This window comes from Phasianus colchicus, chromosome 9 (genome assembly GCF_987193195.1).
Source record: "Phasianus colchicus chromosome 9, bPhaCol1.hap1.1, whole genome shotgun sequence".
Taxonomy (NCBI): Eukaryota; Metazoa; Chordata; class Aves; order Galliformes; family Phasianidae; genus Phasianus; species Phasianus colchicus.
The window spans coordinates 27101330-27127847 of record NC_143444.1 but is presented as its reverse complement, the minus strand read 5'-3'; the positions used below and the strand labels follow the sequence as shown (position 1 = coordinate 27127847).

General features: G+C 40.5%; 2 protein-coding genes across 5 annotated transcripts; one reads left to right on the top strand and one right to left on the bottom strand.

The window, feature by feature from the left end:
• Nucleotides 1–1143: 1143 nt before the first annotated feature.
• Nucleotides 1144–21000, bottom strand: LOC116234788 (protein zyg-11 homolog B). 4 transcript variants are annotated; one of them, XM_031602581.2, is made up of 14 exons: nt 20737–21000; nt 15706–15871; nt 12558–13312; nt 10233–10373; nt 9134–9310; nt 8341–8405; nt 7567–7666; nt 7429–7479; nt 6664–6825; nt 6526–6573; nt 5745–5942; nt 5603–5655; nt 4612–4709; nt 1144–2431 (listed from the first exon to the last, which is right to left on the bottom strand). In XM_031602581.2, exons 2-14 carry the CDS (start codon nt 15755–15757, stop codon nt 2241–2243), a joined length of 2091 nt encoding a protein of 696 aa, XP_031458441.1. In that variant the 5' UTR covers nt 15758–15871; nt 20737–21000; the 3' UTR covers nt 1144–2240. The 4 variants fall into 4 exon arrangements, with proteins under 4 accessions (XP_031458441.1, XP_031458429.1, XP_090002805.1 ...); XM_031602569.2 differs by lacking the exon at nt 20737–21000 and adding an exon at nt 17796–20190; XM_090146679.1 differs by lacking the exon at nt 20737–21000 and adding an exon at nt 16384–17313.
• Nucleotides 21001–21209: 209 nt separating this feature from the next.
• On the top strand, nt 21210–23316 carry COA7 (cytochrome c oxidase assembly factor 7). The gene is made up of 3 exons (XM_031602609.2): nt 21210–21933; nt 22002–22142; nt 22702–23316. The coding sequence occupies exons 1-3, from the start codon at nt 21828–21830 to the stop codon at nt 23148–23150; spliced, it is 696 nt and encodes a 231-aa protein (XP_031458469.1). The 5' UTR covers nt 21210–21827; the 3' UTR covers nt 23151–23316.
• The last annotated feature ends 3202 nt before the right edge of the window (nt 23317–26518 follow it).

The following is a 26518-nucleotide window of genomic DNA, read 5'->3' as shown; positions in this document are numbered from 1 at the left end:
TGCAAAGGTAAAGCAGAGGCATTATCTTCAGCCTTCACAAAAAGATAAATGCCACTGGCCTCCAGAATTACTCTACCCTGGCAGGAACTCCTGAAGCTGCACAGCAATATGAAGTCTTTTCTTTAAGTGGCACATGCAAGTAAATTTTCTGTTTAGTAAGTTTACAGCTTGCAGCCATTCATATTTTTCTAATTCTGCTCACTGTAACCTGAAGCAAATGAGAACAAAACAAGAAGGGTGTAGAAAACCATTTACAATTCTCTGGCTATAGAATTTCACGGAGCAACATCTTCATGGTCTGGACCAATGCCTGCATCAGATTCATTTTGTCAGCACATGAGATAGAGATTTAGTTAAGATGCTACACTAATTTCTCCTGCTATTAGCAAAGAACTGTACAGTACTGTAAGAGGAGCTGTCGTGTTTGGTTTAGATTCTTGCAGTACCAACCAATTCACATTCATTCAATTAACACCAATTTTGACAGGTTGTGCATGCCTTTTCAGGTAATAAAACTTTCACCACAGAAGCCTGATAGCAGACATCCCAGAAGGCTGGTCGATACAAATTCGCAGATTATTATTTTAAACCACCTTTGTAATTCAAAGCTACAATCAGTTTCTTTCTGAATCAAGAAAACAGTATATAATCAGATACACATAGCAAAAACATGCTAGCCAAATTATACCTTCATATAAATATCAATTACACAACATGACACTGAGAGTTACTAGATCACTTCATTTTGAAGTTGCTGAAGTACACAATAACTAGATAACTGAATAATAGAGGTGATGTTTTTATTCGAAGGATGAGAATTAGGAGGGAGAGGAAGGGAAGGAGTTCAAAATAGTAAAATATGATCATCCTGAAGTAGTCATCCCTGCTCGTAAACTATCAAACATAAGTTTTTTTTTTTAACTGAAGTACCAATATATTTACAAAACAGTCTAAGAATATCAGTCAGTTCCTGTGGAAACATGGAGACTAACCAACCAAACAGAAACAATTCTTGAAATAAAAGTGAGTTTGAATCAACATGCAGTTTGCTTTCATCACTTGTATTTTATCAGGCATCCATATGCTGTGCAATATGTTTCATTCAACACATCATTTGAAACCCACAGGTAGCCAAGGAAGAAATAAGTTGTTACAATAAGCATCTTTATGTAAATTTCACACCTCACAAAACAATGCAATCGACATGGGTTTTACACAGAACACTGGATGATATTTTGCACTGTGGTGACTTGGAAATATAATTCACTGCACAATACTAACAGAGTATTTACAGAAAACAATCATTAGTCTCTTATAAATAAGGTGACCAAACATCCCAGGCCTCCTGTTAAGACATGCAATCCCTTTCAGGATGAGAACATTTCACTCTAACGAGCCTTCTCTTTCCCTATCAGTTTTTCCAAACAGAGAAGAAAGATCCCACACACAACCAAAAGTAGTCAAACAGCAAAATCCCCTTCGTGCTATCCAGTTTAAAATCTCAAGCTTAGCTCATTCTTTTAGTGTCTCCTATTGAACTTGTTTCTATTGCTTTATTTTAGCAAGTTTCCATTTTCCCTGACACAGTGCTGATCCCAACCTTACTGAGAGTACAGAGGACTCAGGAGAGCTGAATTTCAAAAAGGCATAGGCTGAGCAGCAAGGAAAACAAAAGAACACAGCTGGCAGGCAAAAGAAAAAGGAGGCTGAAGTCCTCATGTTCAGAAGGGTTATGAGAAGATGGACATTTTGGTCGCCTTAGATACAAGTCTTGTTTGTAACTTGCATGCAGGAACTTTTGTTTAAATCTGTCAAAGTGTTGAAGACCACAACCACGCACAGTTCTAACTCAAACACCAGTCTGGTAAACAGTTTTTATAAACAGCAATCATAGGGATGAAATAATTTTCTGTCCCAGAAGTCAAAAACCAAGGTGTTCTTAGAATTGTTAGGTTTTTTCCTTCTCAGATGTGCATATTCATCTGTGCAAGTCCAGTTTCTTTGTAGACAGCAGTAATCCTACAGGTATGACCAGCTCAAGCAGCGACCCTTTACAAGTTGCATACGCGGTTGCCATTAAAGTTGACATTCACCAAAGGTTACCATACATGGTTCTGGGTACCACAATTATAGGCAAATCACTTTAATGGTGACCACTATATTACATATTACTCCAACTACACACACATCAGAAGGGAATATTACAGAGACAATACTTTACACTCTTATACCTGCAGCTCTCAGTTTGGTTTATTTTGTTGCTGTTTTCTACATGGAGGTGGCCTCCCATGACGCATAATGTGCTTTTCCAAACTATCCAGGATGGCAATAGCAATCCTCTGGACATGTGGATCAGTCTGGACATTTTCCTTAATGTTGTACAAGTGCTGTAAGCCACCCTCTTCAATTAACATGCTACAGTACCTGGCAGCTGTCATAAAAAAAGAAATAAGTTATCTAGGGTAGAAATAACAGTTACTGTAAACAATGCTTGAAATTCACTTTCATCTCCCAATCCAGGCAGCATTTAGGACACTTCCACAAGTTCCTACTGAAGTGCATTTGTACTTTGATGGGTGACAACAGGACAACAGAGTTATTTTGACAGGATGCAGACTTTATCTGTTTTCATGTCTGTCTTAGCTAACTGTCTGGAAAGTTCCTTGTAACATACACAGTATTCTCTCTCCCTCACAGCATTTTAAGTGCACATATATAAGTTTTAAGAAAAGAGAAGCGGAAGTATAGTCTCTCTGAGTCCCCAAATAAAGCTATCTTCTTTAAGAAAGACTTTGATTTAGAATAGTTAACAAAAAATGGTACCACATGTACCATGTCAATCATACAGGCTTGGAAAGTGAAGAGGAAAGAGTTCTCTAGAAAACATTTTGCCAAATGCTGCTTAAGCTGACTGGTACATGGGACATAGCTTAACTATTTGCTAGGATAACTAGTTGCTGGGAAGATCTTTTCAGAATAAATTTACACTTATCTTTCAATTTCATTATAGCTTTTAAGAAGTCTGCATCAATTCCAGTGTTACTACATGGAGAGATCAGCTATACGAAGAGCCACACTCATAACCTAACATACAAGCTTCAGAGGTTGCTCCAACAAGGTCAGAATGACTGTAATGCAATCCACAGAGCATTATGTCAGATGCACCCAGTTGCACTGTTCATCTCAGTGAAGCACCACCTGAGTTGTTTAAATCCTGACATTAAACATTTCTGCAGGGATCACATTTACTGCAGTGCTACTGCTATTTTAGGTAAGTTAGCTCACTGAGGTGGCTACAGCATCACGAAACAGCAAAAGGAGAGGAAAAACAAAAGAAAAATCAATGCTATTAAATCCAGACCATTTTTTATCCTTTTGTAAGAAGGTGACAACAATATAATGCATCTTCTCTCCAAGAGATAAAGTCTTTTTAGTGCCAAGTATCAAAAGCTTGAGATTTTTTCTCCCATAAAACACTCCATATTTCAGAATTAAATACATTCTTCCCCTGAGCACATTATTACATTTGCTACCGAGCATTTTGTTTCTCTGCAACTTTCTGTAAAAGCTTCTGGCACCAGCTGCCATCAGAATTAAACTTCAGGACATAAATATAGATATCTAGTAGATACACAGATAAAAATTAAGACTCTACTATACTCAAATTAGGTGAATGTTATCCAGTTATTCACAGCCTCTGCATTCCACAGTGCAGTTACTCACTGTCAGGACAAACCTCTGCAGCATGCTGAAAGCTCAGAGGTTAGGCAGCACAAAATAAACACTAAAAAATAAATAGAACAAATAAGACTGTACTCTGAATTAACAAGGTTGAGGCACAAACAGGGGAAAAAAGCTTGTTTTAATTTCACTAACACCAAATTAGGTGGTCTTCATGAAAAACCTGTTACCCAGAGTCTGACCACTACAACTTTGTCAGAAAATATTTTATTTAAAAAAAAAATCATTAAAAAAGCCAGGAAGGTTTGTCAGCTCTTACATTTAGGTATGCTCAGGGGACTTACTTCCTACCTCAACATTTGTGCATTTCATTACATGCTCTCAAGGCATTTTACAAAGAAGATGCTGGTATTCTCATTTTGCAGATGGGAAAAATAGATTGAGAAAGTGCCTTTCATATAGGAGCACGTTATTGCAAAAGGTAAGTAAGAAAAAAGGCAACAAACTCCTTTCAAATTAAAGGAGAGCAAGGATTACAGCAGGTAGCTGTAACTATCTGTAAGGTCTGATAGTAAGACAGCTACCTGCTGTAATCCTTGCTCTCCTTTAATTTGAAAGGAGTTTGTTGCCTTTTACTAATATTAACATTTCTGAACAAAAACGCCTGTGCCAGCTGCAAATGTAGGTAATCTTAACACATGTATACGTTTTGAAATTAATATTGTGCAAACAGTAAAATTCTGGTAAATAAAGAAGATGTAGAGAGCTTTTTATTACTCCTTTCCTGCCTCATTTTGTGTAAGCCTCAATGCAGTTTCTCCAAAGTACCAGAAATGAAAACCATAGAAATTCTTATTATTCCCACTTCATGCTAGTGAATAGTATGCTAAGGAATAAAAGCTGTATGGGTAATTTTATCTTAATACATACGATTTTTGCTGCAGACATGCTGCATGGCCCACACTGCCCATAACTGGACACCTGGTGTCATGAAACAGCCAAGTAGTGGAAAAAATGGATTGAAAGACCTATTAGAAAAGAGACAAATGATCACATTACTTTGTTATTAGCTATCCCTTCAGAGATCATAACATTGCCTACTCACCAGCTGGTTTAACTGGGAAAGAGTTTGGAAAAACTTGGAGTTTTAAATGCAGTGACTGTCTTTTAACATTTAAGGCAATAACTAGCAAAAATATATATAGTGGATACACAGTTTATTTTTGCCACTGCATTTTGATGATTCTTACTCCTTAAAAATAGGAGTAAACAGTGGAAATAAAGATTAAGCGGACAGTAATTATCCAATTGTACTTTATACAGCTAGCAGTAGGACTAGAAGGAATGGCCTCACTTTGTGCCATGGGAGATTCAGGTTGGATGTTAGGAAATACTCCTCTGAGAGAATGGTCAGGTGCTGAAATAGGCTGCCCAGGGAGGTGGGAGAGTCACCATCTCTGGATGTGTTCAGGAATCATTTAGATGTGGTACAGAGGGACATGGTTTAGTGGGAAATATTGGTGATAGGTGAATAGTTGGACTAGATGAAGTTAGAGGTCTTCTCCAACCTTGGTGATTTTATGGTTCTATGGCTTCAAGCCCCTTTATTTAGGGCAGATGATGCTAACCTTCTCCTCACCAGTGTAACCTTACTGGTTAACCTTTGCGTTCAAGTGGAATGCAATGGACCTGAATAACTGAAAGGCAGTCAGAAAAACATCACGTTTACCTTTTACAGGAGCCCCTACCCTTCTTTGATCACAAAGGGAAAATCAGCATGCTGTGTATTTTAAGTTGATAGGTGTTTTTTTCAATGGACAAAACCATGTCAGGCTGACCGCTTACTCTGCTTCAGGAACAAGTTTTAAATTTAGTTCAGTTCTACTGTATTTTCCAAACTCTAAATCGAGGCAATAGTTACCTGTAAGCCACCATCTCACATTCTGGAGTTGGCCAGTTCAAAATGGCAGAATGCTGCAAAATACAGAACAAAGAATACTCAATCTTAAATACAAACATACGAAAATTGAAGAGCATGATAAAGTACATCATCATTTCAGTACCAGCTGTTCAAGGAGAGACGTTCTCTGGCTGCGACTTAATGTCCAGGCCTGTTCTCCTCGAGATATTAAATGTGCAATAATCCCTGCTGCAAAATAGCTGACTTCCACCTCCACGCTGTGCAATAATTTACTGATGTGGTCTATAAAGTCCTTCCACATTAATTCAGAATGGAGTTCTTTAACTTCTGCTATGTTATTCTAGAGGGGAGAGGAAGAGAGAGAAAAAACCAAAACATCAATAGAAATAATAGGATCAAAGGAAAATGAACATTGTGTATGAACTACACTGCTGTGCAATTAAACACGTATAAATACCAAGATGATAATCACATATCAAATACTGAAAACTTTTCCTTTTTAATACAGAAATTCACCTTAAAATAGAGGCTTTATCATAAGTAATTCTGACCCACAGCACGTAGATAACACAAATTCATAAGCTAGTTTTTATATTTCCAAAACACAATCAATCTCATTGAATCTCACCAGTGCGCAGTTCTGAATTCCACTGATTTTCAAGTACTTTTTGCATTTAGATTAATCTGAAGCCTGACTCTCTGCCCTTTCTGAAAAGCTCTTCTTGTTTACTGTAACCATCGATTTCAATAAGATTAGTGCCTTTGGAGAACTGACAAAATAATCTGAAAAAACGTCAGTTGTGAGTGAGGAACATTATAAAAATTAAAGAAGAATGTAAAAATACTCAACACTTCTTCAAATTAACATGGAATAAAGATGGATTTTTAACAACACAGATTTCAGACATTTTTGTTCATCTCACCAGAAGTCCAAGAACCTTCTGTTGAATGGATGATTCTGATGGAAAAGACTGTGGAAAAAAAAGAAATTATATGTAACTGTTTACAGTGTTAATTATAAACTTAGGTTGACAATCCATAACACAAACTGTACTCCTCACCTCTAAAACCCTCATGAAAAGTTCAAGACCTTGATTTTCAATGAAGTGCCGACATGTTGTTGGTGATTCATCAGTGAGGTTCCAAAGTGCACTCAATGTGAACTTGAGGGTTGTATCTACAAGATTCTGATTTGTTTTCTGTTTAACTATTTGTAGTAGTTGCTGGAAAAAAAAAATACTAATTATGATTGCATATCTAAAAACCTATCTGTTCCTTTGCTTGTTTTTTCCATAGACTCAGGTAATGCAGACTATCATTTATAAGCAGAATAAAGACCTAAATGTTTTGGGGCAAACTTTACCCCCCAAAACATACTACTAAGTGTTTTGTTCCCAGCTTTCAACACTGTCACCTGCCAGAGGAATTTGTTTGTTTCCACCATAATTATATGCACAGTACCATTACTGCTGGCACAAAGCCATCCACATAACTCTGGGAACCACACGAGCATTGACAGCACTAACAATTTAATTCAAATATTCTCTTTTTAAGCATCTTTAGTCTTATAGAAAGAATTTCAAATCAATAATCTCTTGCTATTTTACTTTGTATTAAATTTTGTCAAGCTTTTCCCACTTAAGTTTCTTTTCACCTCTAGCAAATTCTCCAGGCTTTGTTGTTCAAAAGAACTTTCAAATGAATACAGGCTAATGCATTCTTAGAATTCTCTCTCCTTATTTTTGTATTATATCTTTAGAAATACTGTTTGCATGAATAGCTTGAGGAGTTGGTATTTTTGACTGTCAAGAAAGCATCTGACATACCCTAACAATGAAGAGCTCTGCACCAAGCTGAGCAGTTTGCTCCGTCGAAAGCTGTAAATAAACAAAACTATAATCAGCATTTTTTAAAGACTTTAGAAATACTATCTAATTGATTATATCAAAGTTTTAATTTTGTACCTTCGCAGCAAGAATGGAAATTATGGCTACAGCCATCCTTTGCATGTTTTGATCTTCATGATTACACAGCCACTGCATAACAAGTTTGGCTGCTTCAAACCTGAAAGTTAACAGTAAGTTTAGTTTTCACAAGTCACATAAGCCTGAATCAAAAAAAGATGCACACAGAAGACCCTTCAGATAGAAATGCATGAAATGAGAAACAAACAGAAGTGTGCCTTGTACCAAAAAAAATCCAAATGAACTGGGAAATTACAGGTATTGCATGAACCTCAGTCAACTTTAAGTTCTTTGCTTAGGACCTCTTACTAATTACATATATCAAAGTGCACAGTAATTGCTTCCAAAGGAAGAAAAACTTGACGTGATCTTCTGAAACAGCAGATCGTTATGCTTCAGAAGCCTTTAAGCAAAACATTCAAGTAGAAATTCTGTGCAAAACACAATCCCACTGCCCCCCAGAGAAATTTGACTCCTTTTACAAAAGAATAGAGGTTGACCCAGCCAGGTGAAATCAAGAATGCATACTAAAGGATTTTTCAGATCATAATTCAAAGCAATTGTGAATTAAGGGCCCAATATACCACAGGCCACACAAATGAGCACATTGGAATGATAGAAATTGAACAAACTGCAGCCAGAAACCCAGTGAATCAAGTCTTTAGAGTAGCCATGATTTTCCAAAGATCAATAAATCATAAGCTCATTTCAGTACTCAGCAAGAGAAAAGTTGTCTGCAGTGCTACAGCTCATTTTAACTGACATAAAACTTGCCTGTTAAATGGAACATCCTGAAGTATTCTGTCACTGCATAGAGAAAGAAGACAATTCTTTTGCAGCTATGAGAAATTAAAAAGAAAGATTTCAGAGATGCACATATTTCAGAATACTTTCTTGCTACGAATCCTTAAATATATTTCCAAAGACTGCACTGAAAATGATTGAAACTCAAAAAAAAGAAAAAAAAAAAAGGAGCATTACAGTAAAATTATTCCTATTATTCCCCCAGTATTGGTCAAATACCATTTTGCCTGAGAGGATGCCACAGAACTCTGGCTTGGTTGTTTAAATTTTTCATATAATTACCAGACACATACACACAAAATCACACATGACACTTTTAGACACTGACCAGAACATTTGTTAGGACATATATCTAGAAGTATAGCTACAGCTATAGATAGAAATCTAAGGAAACTCTATGCAAAACAGAAAATTAAAGCCCATTTAACTCCTAATATTCAACCTTAAAAATGGATATTTTCAATAGTGACACTTGTCCAGAATTACACCACATCATTCAACACTGACCAAGTAAATCAAACTTTTCATAAAGCCTCTACAAGTCTCTATTAGAAGCCATATTATGGTTAATGTTGATTCTATCAACTACAGTCCTGTAAAGAGGAAGTAAAAAAGGAAGTAGAATTTACTTAAATCTTGCACAAATGCATCTGTGCAAGTACTTGCTTACAGCTGCTCTTGAAGTAACGAGAGCTGGGGAAACATTTCATGAGGTCCACGAGAAAAAGAAACCAGTAGACAACAAAGAAATGTCATCTTTTACCTGTTGATGATTTGGGAAATGTTCCATGGCTTTCAGGAGCAAGTGAGTGACATCAGCCAGCAGTCTCACAGGCATGCCTGCTGCTAAATCTTGCTTGGTTAGGTTGAAGACACATGCACTTGCTGCCAACTGCACTGGCAAATTCAGGGGATGATTTCTCATTCCAATAACCACAAGCTGAAATGCAAGAGTTTTGCCCACATTACACACACATGCACTTGTGCACATATCCCATGAACAATCCACTCCTGCTGCAGTGACTCAGCAGCACCCAGAACCTGCCTCATAGAATCATAACCTCCTTTTCTCTTAAGTGAAAAATCCATATGGTGTGATTTTAATTCTCAGAAAGAATATTTCCCTCTGCTCTGAGATTCAAAACTGGCAACTCCTGTTTCTCCATCTCTTTTTGTGCTGTTTTTGCTGCAGCCTCTCAAAGGAGATGAGACCTTCAAATACAGCAAAAGACCTACATTTTTCACAGCTTTTTCCCAAAGTATGTTTTTGGCTATGTATATTGACTATGACGTCTGTTAAGGAAGTATTCTTGTTTATCACTGATTGTTAAAATCTTTTTGATAATGAAGCCAAGAAGATCAAAGCCATTTGTTTTACTTGAAAGAAGATGGGGAGGGGGGGGGGGGGGGGGGGGGGAAGAGGGAATAAGCCTATTTCACTGATGCTTCTCTTTACGACCACAGTAGAAATTAAACCATCTCTGGTGTTCTAACAATGAAAAGCCAATTCTTAGAATGGGTGTTAAGGAACATTCCTAGGAACTGCCACTAGTTAGAGCCAAATATATAAATATGATTTGACCTAATACAGACTGAATTTAAGGACATAACTTTGCACCTGTAAAAAACTCCATTCAAAATTACATGGAAAAATAACATAGGTGCTACTAAATTTGGACATTACCAAGTTAGTCCAAATCAATTTTAGTTAATATAAAATGCTAATGGAGCATTCATCCACATCTCCATACTTAAAACATCGTTAATTTTAATCCATTATAGAATTTTAATCTAAAGAAGGCCTCCTTAAAATTCCTTAAGGAATGACACAAGACTTTCTCATCAAAACTGTATTATTTTACCTTCAAAATTTCAGGCTTCGTTTTTTCCATTACATGTGTCAAGCTGAACAAGTGAAAGAGTGCTTCCCTCACAAAGAAGGCCCGTTCACTGTAACGTTTCAGGGCTTCAGAAATCTGAGTTTCATTTGCTTCTCCTGATACCTGTGAGCAGAGAAATAATCTTTAGTTCAGGACATCATCATTTATTTTAAGAATTTCATTCATAAAGTTGCAAACCTGCAGTTTCAAATACACTAATATTTAAGCCAAAGTCTTCAGTAAGCAGATAGTTATGTTAGCTGCCCATCTTCATCTGGAACTACATCTACAAACACCCTACATAAAAATTCACTTCATGAGCCAAAATTAGGCTTTGGTCATCTCTATAAGCTCAGCTACATGAAACAGCTACTTAAAAATAGCACTTTATAACTAACAGAAACTGCTTACAATACGTCAAATGCTTAAGAGCAGTATACATAACTACATGCTCTATGAAATTCCTCTGCTAAGCTGACAAATATGATATTTTGGCTGATATTTTTGGTTTGTGGTTCTAGCACTGCCAACAAAACAATATTTCCTTTTTATGTCTGCAGCAGGTTTCCTCTAAACTCAATCTGTAGCAATAGCTTTCCAGCACTGTATTAAAGAACACAACCATACTGACTGCAAAAGGAATCATCCTCAAAACCAGCCCTGAAATACATGTGAAAACTAACAATGAACTGCTTTAGGTGAAGGGAGCATTGGAAGATATGAGCTGTTGACTAACACCAGCTTCACCTTTAATACTCTTTAAACTATTAAATCAGCAATTAACTGCAATTTTTTTCCACTTCCCAACCTTCCCCACCTTCCATTTTACTGTATTTTGCCTACTTCATATCTGCAGTTGCATTGTTATAGGTGGTTTGTTCTTCAGCCCTGCTACTTAAAGAATTGTTGCTGCAAACACCTTTTTAAATACTCTCAGGGAAGCATGCAGAACTTGTTTTACCTAATTTGTCACACAAGGAAAAGCAAACATTCATAGATGGAAGTGACACATTTCATGCATTCTGCATTGCAGTAAGCCAATTTTTTCCAAACTTGCTAGACCAGGAAGATATCACAGCCTTGACAGAAATACCAACTTGGATTTTATGCTCTCTGCTGATTAAAACAGAGCAATCGTATTTACTGACATGCTTTGCAGACAACCATACACTATAGGACAAACTTCCATGTGGCTTCATGGTTTCAACTACTATGTTTGTCTAGTGTTTAATCTTATAAGAATTTTCTATAATCATATTTCACAGGACTGTTATTAAGCTAATGATATTTTACTCATGCTGTCTCCATGAGAGCTGTGTTCTGTTTATTATTTAGTAGTGTCTAAACAGAGCAGCTGAATAGTTCAGTACAGTCACTAATGAATTCCAGGTCACCTCAAACAAACAAAGACTGCCTTTGCATAGCAGTCAATGCTATGAAGCATATATTCTTAACAGCAAGGATTATACTGAACTGTTCTATACCAAATGTGAGCTGTCTTTCCCTGATGCCATACATTGATCACATCAAAGGGGAACTTGCTTTCTCCAGCACTGTTTCAACACTCATACATATTAACACAGCTTTAACAACTTGGTACTTGAGAGACTCAGCCATTACCAACTGTCAGAAGTTCAAGGTGAAAATTGTCATTAAATAATTGCCATAGCTGCAATGAGAAGGTATTTTAAATTTTTAAACTGAAGTATAAAACACAATTTGCACAGGAGATATTTGGCCACATTACGCAAAACCTTCCTCATCCCCTCCATAGTTTCCTTTCAAGACCTCCAAAAGGACCTTTCAAGGTAGGCAGAAGAATTACAATGAGGAAATTACAAATCATGATGGAACACAACAGTAGCTCAGTTATTAAATTTTATCATCAGCTGTGTTAATCATTAACTGCTCAAAGCTGATGCAAACCATACCTCAACCTCTAACACTTTGCTGCTTTGTGCTACACACCGTGCTGGAAGCAGAAGAATATTATGTCAGTAAATTATTTCACACTAGATCAAGTTCAGCTCTCCTAGACCCAGTGTATTAAATCAGAACTTGAGGCTCACTGAAAAGGCACAGAAAAATAGATGTAAATATACATACGTTATATTTTTACAATGATATTATTTACATCTAGAAGTTTCTATGCCAGAATTAAGTAGGAATTTGAAGTCAGTAACAAAATTCACAGTTAAAAAAGGAACCTACATCCTCCTCCTCAAACACCCACATGCATTTGTTACAAACGATTAGATCTGTATTTCCTGAACATTTTCACTTTTCTAACAAATTCCCCCACTTAACCTTTAGGTTTCCTTCTCCTGTTAGGAATTCTGAGTAGCCGGCATCAGTAGCTAGCAATCCTACAAACTGCATGCTTGGCCGTTGCTGGATAAATGCTTCTACAGCCTTATCTGTGACATGCTTCCTTCCAGAAATGTCCAGAGACACGAGGTTTGGCAAAATATCTTTCTGCTCCAGTAAACGAAGTGCTATGTCTGACGTGAACTGTTTGTCATCTGAAATATCAAGGTGATTCAGATATTTTAGCTCTCTTATAACATCCAGAATCTGCGTTGTGGTCATTTTCAAGCATTTCAGGTGGTGCATGGTCAAAGATTTCAGGCGGTCTTTGCAGGTGAGAAGTGCTGTTATGTCAGTAACAGAGGTGTTTGATATATCCAGGCTTTCTAACCTAGGGAGCGAAGCAACATCTGCCAGGTCCTCGTTGTAGAAGAGAACATTGGTAATACTTAGTGCACGAAGCCCAGACAGCTGGCTGAAGCACCTCTCATAGGGGTCTTCCAAAGAAAGAGTCAGCGAGTTCAGCACAAGGCATTGAAGGTTTTGTTGGATCCATTTATTGCTGCCAAGCCCACTTATAATGTCTGTGATTGTTATATCTGCATTCACCCCAGTAGCATCAAGTTCTACTAGCTTGTGATGGCAGAATGCTTTCCGGAAGGCCACAGCAGAGATCTTTGCTTTCCGGATGCAAGCTCGTTTCAAACGCATCTGATTGCCTCGGAAGATGCCCACGGTGCCATCATTCAGAAGCCCTGTTGGAAAACAGCATTAGTGTTTGGTTCTAGTCTTCTAAAACAACACTTCTCTTTTGAGAGCCCAAAGGAAAACAAGAAAGAAGTGCTAACAAAGAGAATTCATTGCTAAATAGCACACCTTGGACCACTGTGCTCCTGATCTCACAAGCTTTTGAAGTTTTGCTTTGAAGATTATGAATGCACTTTTGGATAATCTCGTGTTAAAGAATAGGACAGTGAAATTAAGATGCAGTACATTCACAATACATGTTTTGTTCAGAAGGTGGAACATACAGCAAAATAAGACATAGGTATAATTTGAAAACATTCAGACTACAGCCTGCTGGTTTTGGCTTTTCTCACTAGAACTGGATAGAAACAAAATTTCAACGTTCCTTGAAGATTTTATTCCCTAGACACAGTTCTGTTAACCTCAACATAGCACCAGCAATTAACAATCCACCTGCATCTTGCTTTAACCCAACTGAATACCGAAGCATTCAAGTGAATTCGTAAGCTGGATCAATACTCTATATAAGCCAGTTAAGTTATTTCACAGATCCTTCATGAAGAAGGTAGGAGTGTTGCTCAGAAACAAGCTACGTGTGAGAAAGAAACCTAAAAAGTGTTTCAAAGAAAAGAAGCAGAAGGGTAAGTAAAAAGTGGGAAGGAGAGAAAGATAGCAGCGAAAAAAGGAAATACAGCGGTCTTGCTGGAGATTATTATGCACTCATCTTATAATTTTGCTACAAAGCAAAAAGACGAACGTCTTTTCCTGCAGAATACTGACAAAACACGAGCTGAAAAGATTAGTTTCATGCACAGGATTATCCAAAACATATTGGAAACACCAACATACTTTATTTGTGTCATCAACAGATCAATTACTGTTTTATAAACAACCATATGAGGTGGGTATGGGTACACAAGCATACATATAAATGCAGTAGGAAGTCTTTCCTTCTAGTTTTGCTCTCGAGAGTTGTAAATGTCAGTGTCCCTGTTTTGTATCTTCAAGCATAATGAAGACAGCAAAGAAACTAAAAACACAATATATGTGAATAAAAACATAATTAACACACTACAGTTTGTCTAGATTTAAGTCCTGGGCTAGTAACTGCCTCTGTAAGGAAGATTAATATGAATTTAAGATCTGCAGATCTTTCTAAACAACAAACAACTCATATTTCTGATCAGGTAGCTGAGGAATGCCTCCCTTGCACAAAAAGGAAAGATATAATATGAGGCAACTGCTGTTCAGGAAATAAATATAGTGTAATAGCTTGGTTCAAACATAACTAAAACGTAACTACTTAGTAATTTTTGCTAACTTCTTAAATGAAGGATCAAGTTGAGCTCCCTGGCTGGCCTACCTTAGCTAACCCTGTTCATCTGGCAACGTGGTTTTTTTTTGGCCTTCCTGCACTCCGACACAGTGTCTGTGATGTTTCTGAGGCTGGGGCTGCCCTCATCATTGTCAGCACTGGCAGTTCATTTCTGTTCTTTGAGTTGGATTTCTCAAGACTACTCTAAACCATTACTTAACAGAAAGTAATGCATGTTGAAAATTGAGGTTTTTTGTATTTGCATATTTCTGGGACAATCTCTTCTCTTATATCAGACTGGAAACAACTGGGGGAAACTAGAACACTAATATTTGCACGGCCAGCCAGCCAAATCTGCACCTACAGGAGGGGGCCTTCACTCTGTTTACAGCAATTTTCTTGTGTCTGCCTCATCTCTAAGGGAAATTTGAAGGAATGGGAATCCTGCCTCCTCTCTAGGGTAATCCATACATTCACTGCTTTCATCCCATGAAGCTTTTGCACAAGCTTAACATTTTCCTTTGTCATGCTTAAAGAAAGCAAACAAGACAGTATCTTTCCCATCTAATGCCCTGAGACAGGCCAGTACCTGACACATAAGACCACCACACACCTTTTAGAAAACAATTACATTGCAGCAAAAGTGCTAAAAATCAATGAGAAACCATTTTAATGAAGAAATCACAAAGGTCATTTCGGAGTTTAATTACATGGACACATGGCAAAGAAAACATAATTCAGTTAATTGGTCTGCAGGAAGTACTGCAATATTTGAGCACCGTTCAAAGTTGAGTTAAATCTTTTTAAAAGTGATTGAAAGATCCATTAAAGAACAATCACTTAAAAGAACATTTGATTATAATCCTAAATGTGAAACAAAGGCCTTTCTATTTAGAGCTCCCTGTATGGCTGTGTGACATCCAGCTGAACTTACGGCACAGCCAAAACGCCAAAAATTCTCTACTCAGTAACTAAGGAAAGCATTTTAAGTAGCTCCAACATGTTCTGCTACAAAACACACCAGAACTGCACTGTCACATCCCAGTAAAGTGCTCTCACTGATGATCCACAGAGAATTATTCTTACCATGAAACGCCATCGTCTGCAGCAATCGATCAGCCACTTCCTGAGGAAACATCCCTGGCTCCTGCAAGCACAGCGTTCCATCTTGCCTTTCCGTACAGAACTTCTCTAGGTTAGCAGTGAGGAAATTCAAGCAGATGTCAAGTAAGGAGTAAGGAGAAGCTTCTTCCTGTCACATGCAAGACACAGTGAAAGAGGTGATTTAGTCTGTGATTCTTCCACGCGTTTGTTGTGGGGAAATTAATTATTTTTGTTAGCTCTGCTTACACTTGAACAAGCAAATATTACAGATGAGAAGCCCCTAAGAGCAGCACTAAGCTGGTAATGCAGGTCACACAAGAAACAATGCCAAGCTAGTGGGCATTTCTCAGAACCCACCTGGTCTGCCTGCTGGCGTTCACAGAGAACACTCCTTATTTCTGATGAGAGAATTTGAGTGTATGAAATCTGCTGGGAATTGGTCAAGATAGACTGAATATATTTGACTGAAATAATTATTTCTTTCAAACTTCCATTTAAATCAGCACACATTCAAAGTCGACCACCAACTTACATTAGAAACAAAGATAAATCGTGTGTAGTTTGGAGGAATTTTTGATACCAAAAAGGACAGGTAAAGCTTTGGATTTAAAAAATAAATAGATAAATAAATTCTGTGCTCAACGAGGTAACAATTCTTACAGTATTCCTTCTGATAAAAGATACCAGCCTCCTCCTTTTCATGCTGAGGACCTGGAAATCCTCTATAGCACTAGAGCACTGGGTAGGGAGGACAAGGTGGAACATGAACTTCAACCTTTCCTTCGGAGACTGAGATTGCATATTGATATCTGAACACCTCTAAGTTTCCCTTTTTTCATTCAGTGTTAAGAATAGCCTTCTGTTTTCGGTCTCGCAGATTAATCACAGCACTGTGAATCATCCCCAGGCTGCACAAAGGAGGGCTGAGTGACTGACTGGTACAAACTCCCCCGGAGTTTTGAAAATAACAGCATCAACTGTTGCCACATCTCATCTGTAGGGCTAGGGGGGAAAAAAAAAAAAGGCAGCTTGCTTCTTACATTGAAATCTGTAGATAATTTTACCTTTCTTTTCTAGTTCTGTTGCTTCGTTAGCCTAATATCCTCACTCACCATTCAAGTACAGAAAGATACAAAAGTTACATAGAAGAAATATAAAGAAAATGACAACTAAATCTTCTAAAATAACATGAACCTATGTAAAGGCTGGGAGGCACCACGCTGTTAGATGGAACAGCACTTATCTTTAATGAATCATACACTGTCAACAAAGAGAGAGTGCAGCTTAATAGCTCCTGAAGGCTTAAGTACAGGTTTGGGAACAGGAAACTCCGAGTCATTCAAACACAAACTCCTTCTGCAGCATTCAACATGCTACTTCCAACTCCTTTGACTCGATCTCACTTAATTTTTATTCAGCTTGATTATTAAATATTACTGTTGAAAAAACAGGAGTTATTTTGTGATGTGACTCGCTGCATTACCAGAAAACAGCAATTTGGGCTGCCTCCCACCTTGATCTGATATGAAGAGGAGGGACAGAATCTGGAATCGTTAACGCCTTTTGTTTCTTATAACGTGCAAAAACACCTGAAATACTTCCCAAAAGAAATTCAACCAGTTATTTTTAAATATTAAGAGAAAACAAAAGAGGAAAATGTTTTTCTCAACCTGACATTAATACGCATACAAGGCTTAAGACAGCTGTAGATTCAAATGAAAATCAGAATCCTTACTCAAAGGAATACGAAAATTATTCTCAGTGCAGCAAAGACAGGCACATCTCTCATTAGCCCTCGCGCTTCTAATTTGATCCTCAGACATGACAAAAGCCAGAATCCAGGCTCTGTTCATCCCTTCTGGCACTGTTGCATAATTTGTGCCAGAAGAGCTAACACACTTTCATACATCAGCGAACAAACTCTGATGAGAATTTTTAGCCCTGCAGACAGGCTGCTAGCATATGACTCACAAAGCTATTTTTTCAAGCAGCACCTCTAGCTGGCCAATCTAATCCAGAGACACCGCTTTAACTTCTGTATGAAACAGGCGCTTCAGAAGGCCACACTGTACCTCTCTATGGCAATAACGGGACCCAGTCCACAGGCAGGGCTCAGTGACACCTGTGAACAGCAGTGCCATTTTTATTCACTTCTCTTCTAGCAGTTGCAGGAGAGGTTTGTGACTTCTCTTCAGTTTGTTGCAGAAAGGCTGAAGAAACTCAGCAGAGGCGCTGGAGGTAACAGACAGAGGAAACGCTTTCATCCATGTCTAATAAGATATCTTGACAAGAACCATAAAAGCAAATTCCTGCTACTGAAGTAGAATAGCTTGAATGCTACCTGTAAACCTCTCATGTGACCAGCAGCATTCCTTTTCTTAACTTCTCCTTGCTTTAAGAGAACACTGCCCACTTAAGGAGCTCAGGAGGCCACAGCTGTACCTGAACTCTTACTGGGTTAGGACTTCAGTGCTTCCTTTCTCTAGTTATGCTTCTGCACATCAGCTAGAGAACAAGGCCTGGTACTTGTTGTATATTTGTTGTTGTATATGTGTACAGTTCATTTCACTTTCGGGTTCTGGTACTTTAATGCAACACTATAAATGTGTGTCACCTTCAGCTCGGGATTTATTTCATAAAGATCATTCAGAACCATTTCAGTAAAACTTTTATCATATAGGTCTGACTTTTTCATAGCCACTTTAATCATCCAAAACTAGCAATTTCTTTCATTTCAGCAAACTAATTCACTGATTAGACCAAAAAAAAAAAAAAAAAAAAGAAAACAATCCTCAAAGCACAGGATTGTGCACTACTGGATAGTGCTTTGTTTGCTAAAACATGCATATACAAAAGTAATGTGACATATCTAAAACCAGCTAGTTAATGGAATAGTATCTCTAAGCAGAATAATCCTGGAGAGGCTTTTTAAGGCTTATTTTGATTAATTCTACACAAATATAAGTGTTGTATATCACCAAGATCAGCTTTATAAAGGAAGGCAAGGAAAAAAAAAAAGACTAAAAGGGTAAGGAAAGAGGAAGGGGAACACTCTGTGTGGCTGCCAGCACCCAGCAGTAATCCAATTCAGTGGGCTAAAATGCAGCCCCAGCCTCAGTGTGGTGTTACCTTGTTTGGCCCATAGCACATCCCAGGTTGGAAAGGTTCTCACCAGGAACACCATGCTTCGTGTGTTCTTTTAAAAACTCATCGTATCAACATCAGTTATTGCCAGACTATACCTACTCAGCATTTCAAAATGCAGTCAAAAAGAAAGAGTTTAAAGGGACACACTAAAGTACCTAGAGCAAACGAGAACCTTAAACCCAACGTTATGGCTTTATTAATATGCTGGGTGTGAGAATCCAAACAAAACCTGGTCCTTTGGAAAGGTATCACCATGCAGCCACCTGTTTATACAAAAATAACACGAACAAAAAGAGGCAGGTTTATCTGATGTTTTCCACCAGTAATTGCAATCCAACTTTGCAGGAAAACTAAACCCCACTGCTGTGTGAGCCTTTTTCACTATAGGGATTGTGATCCTACCAACTCCAGCCTGAAAGATCCAGTTCTTTCCAGCTTTGTCTCAGACTCATAAAAATCAAATCACTTTCTCCCCACCCCCAAGCAGTTTTGATCAGTTTTTCCTTAGTAAACCTGTATAAAGCCTTGGAAGACAGACACCAACTTCAGCACCAAGAGAACTATTTCTAGGATGTACCCTCCAATTGCTACACCTAATTACTGACTCACTATAACAAGACTCAGGTGTGTGAGGTCTCTCTGCTCCATTGGCTTTTCTTCCCTGGAAGCCCAACGAAGGGACGCAGCACAAGGGACTTTTCAAACAGTAGCAATTATTTCTCTCAAGAAGTAAGCAGGGAAATAAAAGGTGGCACTGCCTTAGGCTTCAGCCCTAAAACAAACCTTCTTAAAATGATGAATAAATAACAATTCTGTGGTGTTCATCAGAATCGTTTTGAGCACTAAGGGAGGGGAGGGCAGTAAAAAATAAGCAGGCGATTTAGGGATTTACGCTATGAAAAAGAAGCGTCACAGTCGTCCTACTGAAATTAACAGAACGAAACAGAAGTAGACAATTGTTTAACCTCTCAAGGAAGCGTTATGCACAAAACTCACATTTAATACTTTCACTAATTACTCTGGCACACGTGGGAACGCACTGATTAGAGTTGGTAGCAATACAGTCAGCAGAAACCACAAGAGGCCCGAAATTAAATAGTGCCACATGAAAACCATACAGTGAGGCCACGTACTTGAAAATTAATATAAAGAACTTCCGATATGGGTCCATCAATTAGAAATGAGTGGAGAGAGGAGCCGAGCGGTTAGCTTAACCGCAAGGAAACAACGTGGGGCAGCCAAGGAAGGCATCGGGAGGAGCATCAAGCAGAAATAAGCAACTATTATGTCACTTTCAGGGCACCCCCGGGGCTATCTGCATTAAGAGATATCTGCACCATCTCCATTTGAAGATAGCAGCTACTAGAATATGCTGGGGGGGGAGGGGGGGGGGGGAAAAACAGCAGCTATTAGGCTGCAACAGAGCATATGGGGAGGAAATAAATGAACGCTGCTGATAAAGAAGGCACAGTGAATAAACGCTGCCGAAGCAAACAAGCTGTGGAGGCGACGCTCAGCGCCAGCACAGGTGCACAGAACCGCCATGAGCTGCAGCCACCGACTTCCATGTCAGCTCCCAGCACAGCCGCACGGCTCGGCCCCAGCCCGCTGACAGCGCAGCGGTGCAAACGGCCTTAGAGCTGAAAAACTTCACTAGGAGATCCAAACGAGGCCAGCTGTTGGGCCGGCCGCACCTCGCGGGGACACGAGCGGGAGGGCGGTCGGCGGTCGTGCCGCGGTGCAGCGGGCTGTAGGATGCCGCCCTGCCCGCCGGGCCGGCCGCTCGAGGGGCTCTGCCCGTCTGGCGGCTCCGTGAGAGAGCAACAACCACCCCTCTCCTCAGCCCCCGAACGGCCGGCTCCCCACCTCCTTTATATAACCGGCAGGGCGGCAGCCGCCGCGTTACACAACGGCGAGGGCAGCGGGGCCGGCTCGCTGCGCGCGTTCCCTCAGCGGCGGAGCACCGCGCCTCACGGCGCCCGACCGCCCGCGCGCTGACAGAGCGGGACCGGCGGCGCCGCCATCGCGGCCCCCGCTCCCCTCAGCGCCCGCCTGTCAGCCCGCGGCGGGAGCGGCCCTCCCGCCCGACGGCCACCGGCCCTTCCCCTCCGCAGCGCCTCAGCCCCGCCGCGCTCACTCACCATCGCGGCGCTGGGTGCCGGCGGCGAGCGCCCAGCCAGCCGGGTCCCGCAGCTCGGCTGCCTGGTTGTTTTTTTTTTTTTTTTCTCTCTTTCCTCCCTCCCTCCCGGTTTTTGCCCCTCCCGACCTGGAAGTGAACGCTCGCAGCCGGCCGGGACGCAGCGCCGATCCCGCCTCCCTTAAAGGCGCCGCGCAGGGCAGCGCTGTACGCTGTACGCTGTACGCGTTTCCTCCCGCAGCGATCTGCTCCGGCGCGGTCGGGTTTGCTGGAGAGGAGCTTTGCCAGCAGCTTTCGCACTGAGTAATTTCAGGCTTCGGATACAGTAACAGCGATAAAAACCCCTCCCGACGCGCAGGCACTGTGAACGCGTTTGTTGCCAGCTGGCAGCACAGAGGTAGCAGCGATACAATTACTCTGCCCAGGTAACGCGAACGTGGAGAGTTCGCAGTTACACCTTGGGAGGAGTTGCTTTGTACAACGTTCGCTCGCAAACCAGCGAAGCGACACCAACGAATAACCCCAACCCACCACGGCCGAACGGCTCCACGCTGCAATGCCGGAGGCGGCCAGCAGGGGGCGCCGCAGCCCGGCCCGCCATTAGCGCTGCTGGCGGCGCTCCGGGTTCCTCCCGCGCACAAGGTTTAACTGAGCTTTGTTCGGCCCGACAGCTCCACGTTACCGCACTGAAACCGCCTCCCGTTTACACAGCTCATCTGTGCCGCGGAAGGGGCGGCCGCACACGGCGGCGCGGGGCAGGCGGTCCCGGCCCCACCTCCGGGCGGGCGGTGACGGCCATCGCCGGGGGCGGCCCCGCAGCATGGCCGGGCTGATCGACTTCGGGGACGAGGAGGAGGTGAGGAGCTATCTGGAGAACCTGCACGTCGAGTACAGCTACCAGTGCTTCAAGGAGAAGGACCCCGAAGGTAAGCGGCTCTCCGGCGTCCCTCGCCCCATTCCCCGGCCCGGGCGCGGCTCTGACGGTGCCTTGCAGGCTGCCTGCGCCTGGCTGACTACCTGGACGCCGTCAAGAAGGACTTCGAGGCGGCCGCGCGGGTGCTGAGGGACAACTGCGAGGTGTACGGGCACGGCGAGAGCTGCTACAAGCTCGGGGCATACCAGGCCATCGGCAAAGGTGCGTCCGGTGCTGCGTCGCGGCCCTTTCCCCTTCCCCCTTTCCTCTTCCCCTTTCCCTTTATCCCCCTTCCTCTGCCCTTTCCACCCCTCTGCCCGGGCTCCGTTCAGCCCCTCAGCTTTTTGATCCCAACACCCACACGTCCTGCCCCCTTTATTGCCCTAATAAAAGCAGGGAAGGATGGAAAACCTGAAGTTAAAGCCTTAAGTTAATCACCCAAAGAAAGAATTTCAGGTTAGCCACGTGTGTGATGTTTTATGTGTGTCTGCATAAGCAGCAAGTGTGTAAGTATATCCGATGCTGAATGCTGCTGTGTGCCCTTTCCTTAAAATCTGCATTTATTCCATTTGTTTATATTACAATGTCTGCATAAACTAATTTGGTCACCAGGAAGTGGAGGAGGGCCTCCTAAGGTTAGCAACGTGGCCTCTGAAACCCTAAATTTTGATTGTAGTGCCTGAAGTGAGGGCTGCTATCTTTCCCAGAGAGCAGTGCGGAGCAGAAAGCTCCCATCCATTTGAAGCTGTCCTTGCAGTAACCTTGGTTTCTTGTTGCACAGGTGGACTCGCTGCAGACTTGAAAGCTGCCTACAAGTCTTTCTTGAAGTCATGTGAGCAAGGTGGGAAGAAGTCAGTGAATGCCTGTCACAGCGTTGGCCTGCTGGCCCACGATGGCAGAGTCAACGATAATAAACCTGACCCAGTTGTTGCTAGAGACTATTACACAAAAGCCTGTGATGGCAACTTTGCTCCTAGCTGCTTCAACCTCAGTGTAATATACCTCCAAGGAGCAGCTGGGATCCCTAAGGACATGAATTGTGCTTTGAAGTACTCACTGAAGGGGTGTGAGTTGGGTCACGTATGGGCTTGTGCCAATGCCAGTCGAATGTACAAACTAGGAGATGGTGTCGAGAAGAATGATGGCAAGGCAGAGGATTTGAAAAACAGGGCAAAACAGTTGCACAAAGAACAGAAAGAAACCTCGAGTTCTTTAACATTTGGGGAGTAAAACTGTCAGTCACAGTTAAGACTGCGGCTTTAAGTGTCAGGTGAACTTGCATTTTATATCTCATGAAGACACAGTTTTCACTCAATAAGTATCTTAGAAGTATTTGTGTATGCAAATACATGTATATTTTTGTGGATGCAATAAACATGACCAACTCTGTGGCTTTCTACATTATTAAATACATATTTAAAATATTCTTAAGGATATTGTTTACATCTCACTCCAATGGAGGAGAAATTCTTCTGGCCTATTGGGAGTTTGTCCCCATGGTTTCAAGCGTGGAAGGCTCTTTCCTGTCTGCTGCTTCAGTACTGAGGCTTGTGTTAGGAGCAGTTCCAACACACTCACGTCCATACACTCATTCCTAATTTTGTTGTCTTTGGATACAAAAATACTGTCCTTTGCTTGCACATCAACTCTGTTGTGAGGTGTTCCTCCAGGCTGCTTGTTGATCCTAGACAGTGCCTGTTGCTGTCTCTGGTGATTATAAGTCTATGTGGATGTTTCTCTGGTTAGTTTAGATCTACAAGCATTTAAGTCATGTCCAGATGATGCCAAGCCCAAAAAAGTAATGTGTCTGCATGAGAATACATATATAGATTTATAGATCTTGCAAATGAAATGGGCAGGAGAGATGAGAAGCAGGAACAAAAGGAACTTAGGTTTGTTGAGCAGATGAACTGAAGGGGCAGAGTTTAAGAGAGAGGCTGTAGTAGAAAAAGTCGAAGAGCTAGGAACTGACCTACTGTGGAACTGCAGGTAAGTGTCCAAGACAGGAGATTCCCTTGGACAAAGCATACAAACATTTCAAAAACCAGAATATTGTTTTCAGTGCCTTGCCAACTGGTTTGTCACCGTGTATCTGACTTCCATGTCTACCTGGCTGCTTTAGGATCACTCTCCAATGCACAGTGATCACTCGTTGCTCAATTACACACCAATTGTTTTTAGTTTCCAGCCAGCTCTCTCTCTATTTTTTTGATAGATTTAGGAAGCACAGTGCCAACTGATTACATGTTGGACTCCAATTAAATAAAATCATATAGCTTACATATATACAAACCATAACTGAAACAGTCTAAATATGTAGGGCAGTATATGTAAATAGACAGTTTTATGTATACATGTATGCAAAACTTGTGATACATGTGTGTAGACTTTGCTGCAAAGGTACAACTGATTCAGAACATGAAAGCTCTGGCTATGGCTTGAATAAAGAGACAAGCTTGCTATTAAAATAAATTGAGTGAAACGAACACAAATTTGGTCACAGCCTGAAGGTATACACGGCAGAATAAATGTCTAAAGAATCTCAATGTGTACTATTTCAGACAGATCATGTGTGAATTACAGTAGTTCGTCCAACTCAACTGTACTTGCAACAGATTTCTTGCAAAACATTCCTTGCAAGGGATATGCTTGCTGCTGGAAAAAAAATCACAGAGGCAGAGTGATAAAACTGGCATGCTGGAACGACAGATGGCAGTATTTGTAAAATGTTGCATACCTTAGGTATAAGGCTCTTTGCTCTGCTTTTAGCAGCCTGCAAAAAAAAATCAGTAATGACAAAAGCGAGATTATTTTTTCTGTTAAGTCAGTTAATATTTTGTGGCATTTCAGGAAAGTTTCAGAAGAAGACATGGGAAAGGTTACCTGTGCACTAAATGTGGCATTCCATTAATAAAACAGTTTGCAAGCTCTGTGTTCAAGAGTAAGCAATTACAGGTAACTCAAGGCATTGGAGAACAGAGTGAAATGTTGAGCTTCTGAGTTCATAACACTCACTGCCTCTGAGCACTTTGCTCAGATCCTTGATCCAAATGAATCTGCCATACTGGTACAAGCTTTATTCCAATTATCAGTGTTTGCAGTACAACAAGCAGGGACTTGGGAACATCCTGAATAAAACTGACACACATAGCAGATAATTAAAGCCACATATAAAGTGCACACTGAAGAGATTTGTAGTTTGTTGGGTTGGTTTTTTTTTATAGCATGTGAACAGAGTTTAAATATTATTAACTTTGCATATAAAAGGTGTCAAGTGTGTTAGTATATATAAGTTTGTGAAGCATCATCCAATTTTGTATCTCTAGTTTTGGCAAGCCCAAATTAAGGAAATTCTGTTATACTAAAACATGAGTGGTAAAGTATCGAATCTGATCAGCCTGCTGCATTTCAGCATGTTATAAATTATACAAAATTAATGATGTTCCCAGCGATCTATTCTCAACCTAGAAATGGTGTTCATGAGACATAATCAAAATTGGCTAAGATGTGAAAATTGCACTGTAAATCTTGGCTTATAACCATCTTGCTCTGATATTACAAGGGTATTATCAAAAGGCCAGTGCTCCTTCTCTTTCTTTCTTTTTAACTGATGTTACAAAGGCTAAATTTTATGTCCTCTTGGGAAGAAAACTATTCCTCCAACTCCTCTGAGGTCATAAAGTGTGATAGCTTCATGGTTATAATAGTGTACTTAGAAATATGGAACACTTGTTGATCTTTTCAGGATTGGTGGATCCTCTTAGGAGTAAAGCACTTTAACTCAGTCTCACAGCTTGCAAACCACTCTGTTTTCGTTTTCTCTCATTTGTATTGATTTAAGCACACAGCCAACTTCCTTTAATAAAGCAGCAATGTACTTGAAAAGGAATTGTGACCAATTTTAATTAGTTAAATACACTCTCAAATATGTAGTTTTAAATCACGAAAGCATTCACAACAGGGTGCCTCCTGCAGCTGTGAAAAGATTGCTAATGGAGTGCTGTTCTTGTGCTGATATTTGAAAAGCACTGCTGCCACATCCTGTTGTGTCCCAAGTGTCCTTTGTATTTATTCTGGACAAAATAAGCTGTCAGGTAAAGAAGCTGCATGATGTTATGTAAACAGAAAAGGACTTGTTCTGGTGGCTCTATTTCTGCATTGCATTGTAAAAAACAGCTTTGCAGCTTGCCAGACTGTGTACAGCTGCCAAAAAGGACTTATTTCTGCAGTGTGTGAGGGTAGCGTGTGAGCATTCTTAGACATGTCCACACCCACTGGGATGGTCTGGGAGACTCTGCATGTAAATCATTGCACTGAGAAAGAATACCATCTTCAAACTTTGTATTTGATATGGAAAGAAATTCAGTCTATTGACAATTTTTCACTATCATGAGACTGAGAGAGAGGAACTTGCCCAGGTAGCTTCTCTCTGGAGGTGCAACGTCCCTGGAAAATATCTCATTGTCTATCATGCTCTGACTTTCCAGATGCTGTATCAATAAGATGGCCCAGAATCTAAACAAAACAGATTTCTCCAAGACTCTTAAGACTTTAACAATCTAATTCTGTACGAAATTTGTGATGTCTAATTTCTTATT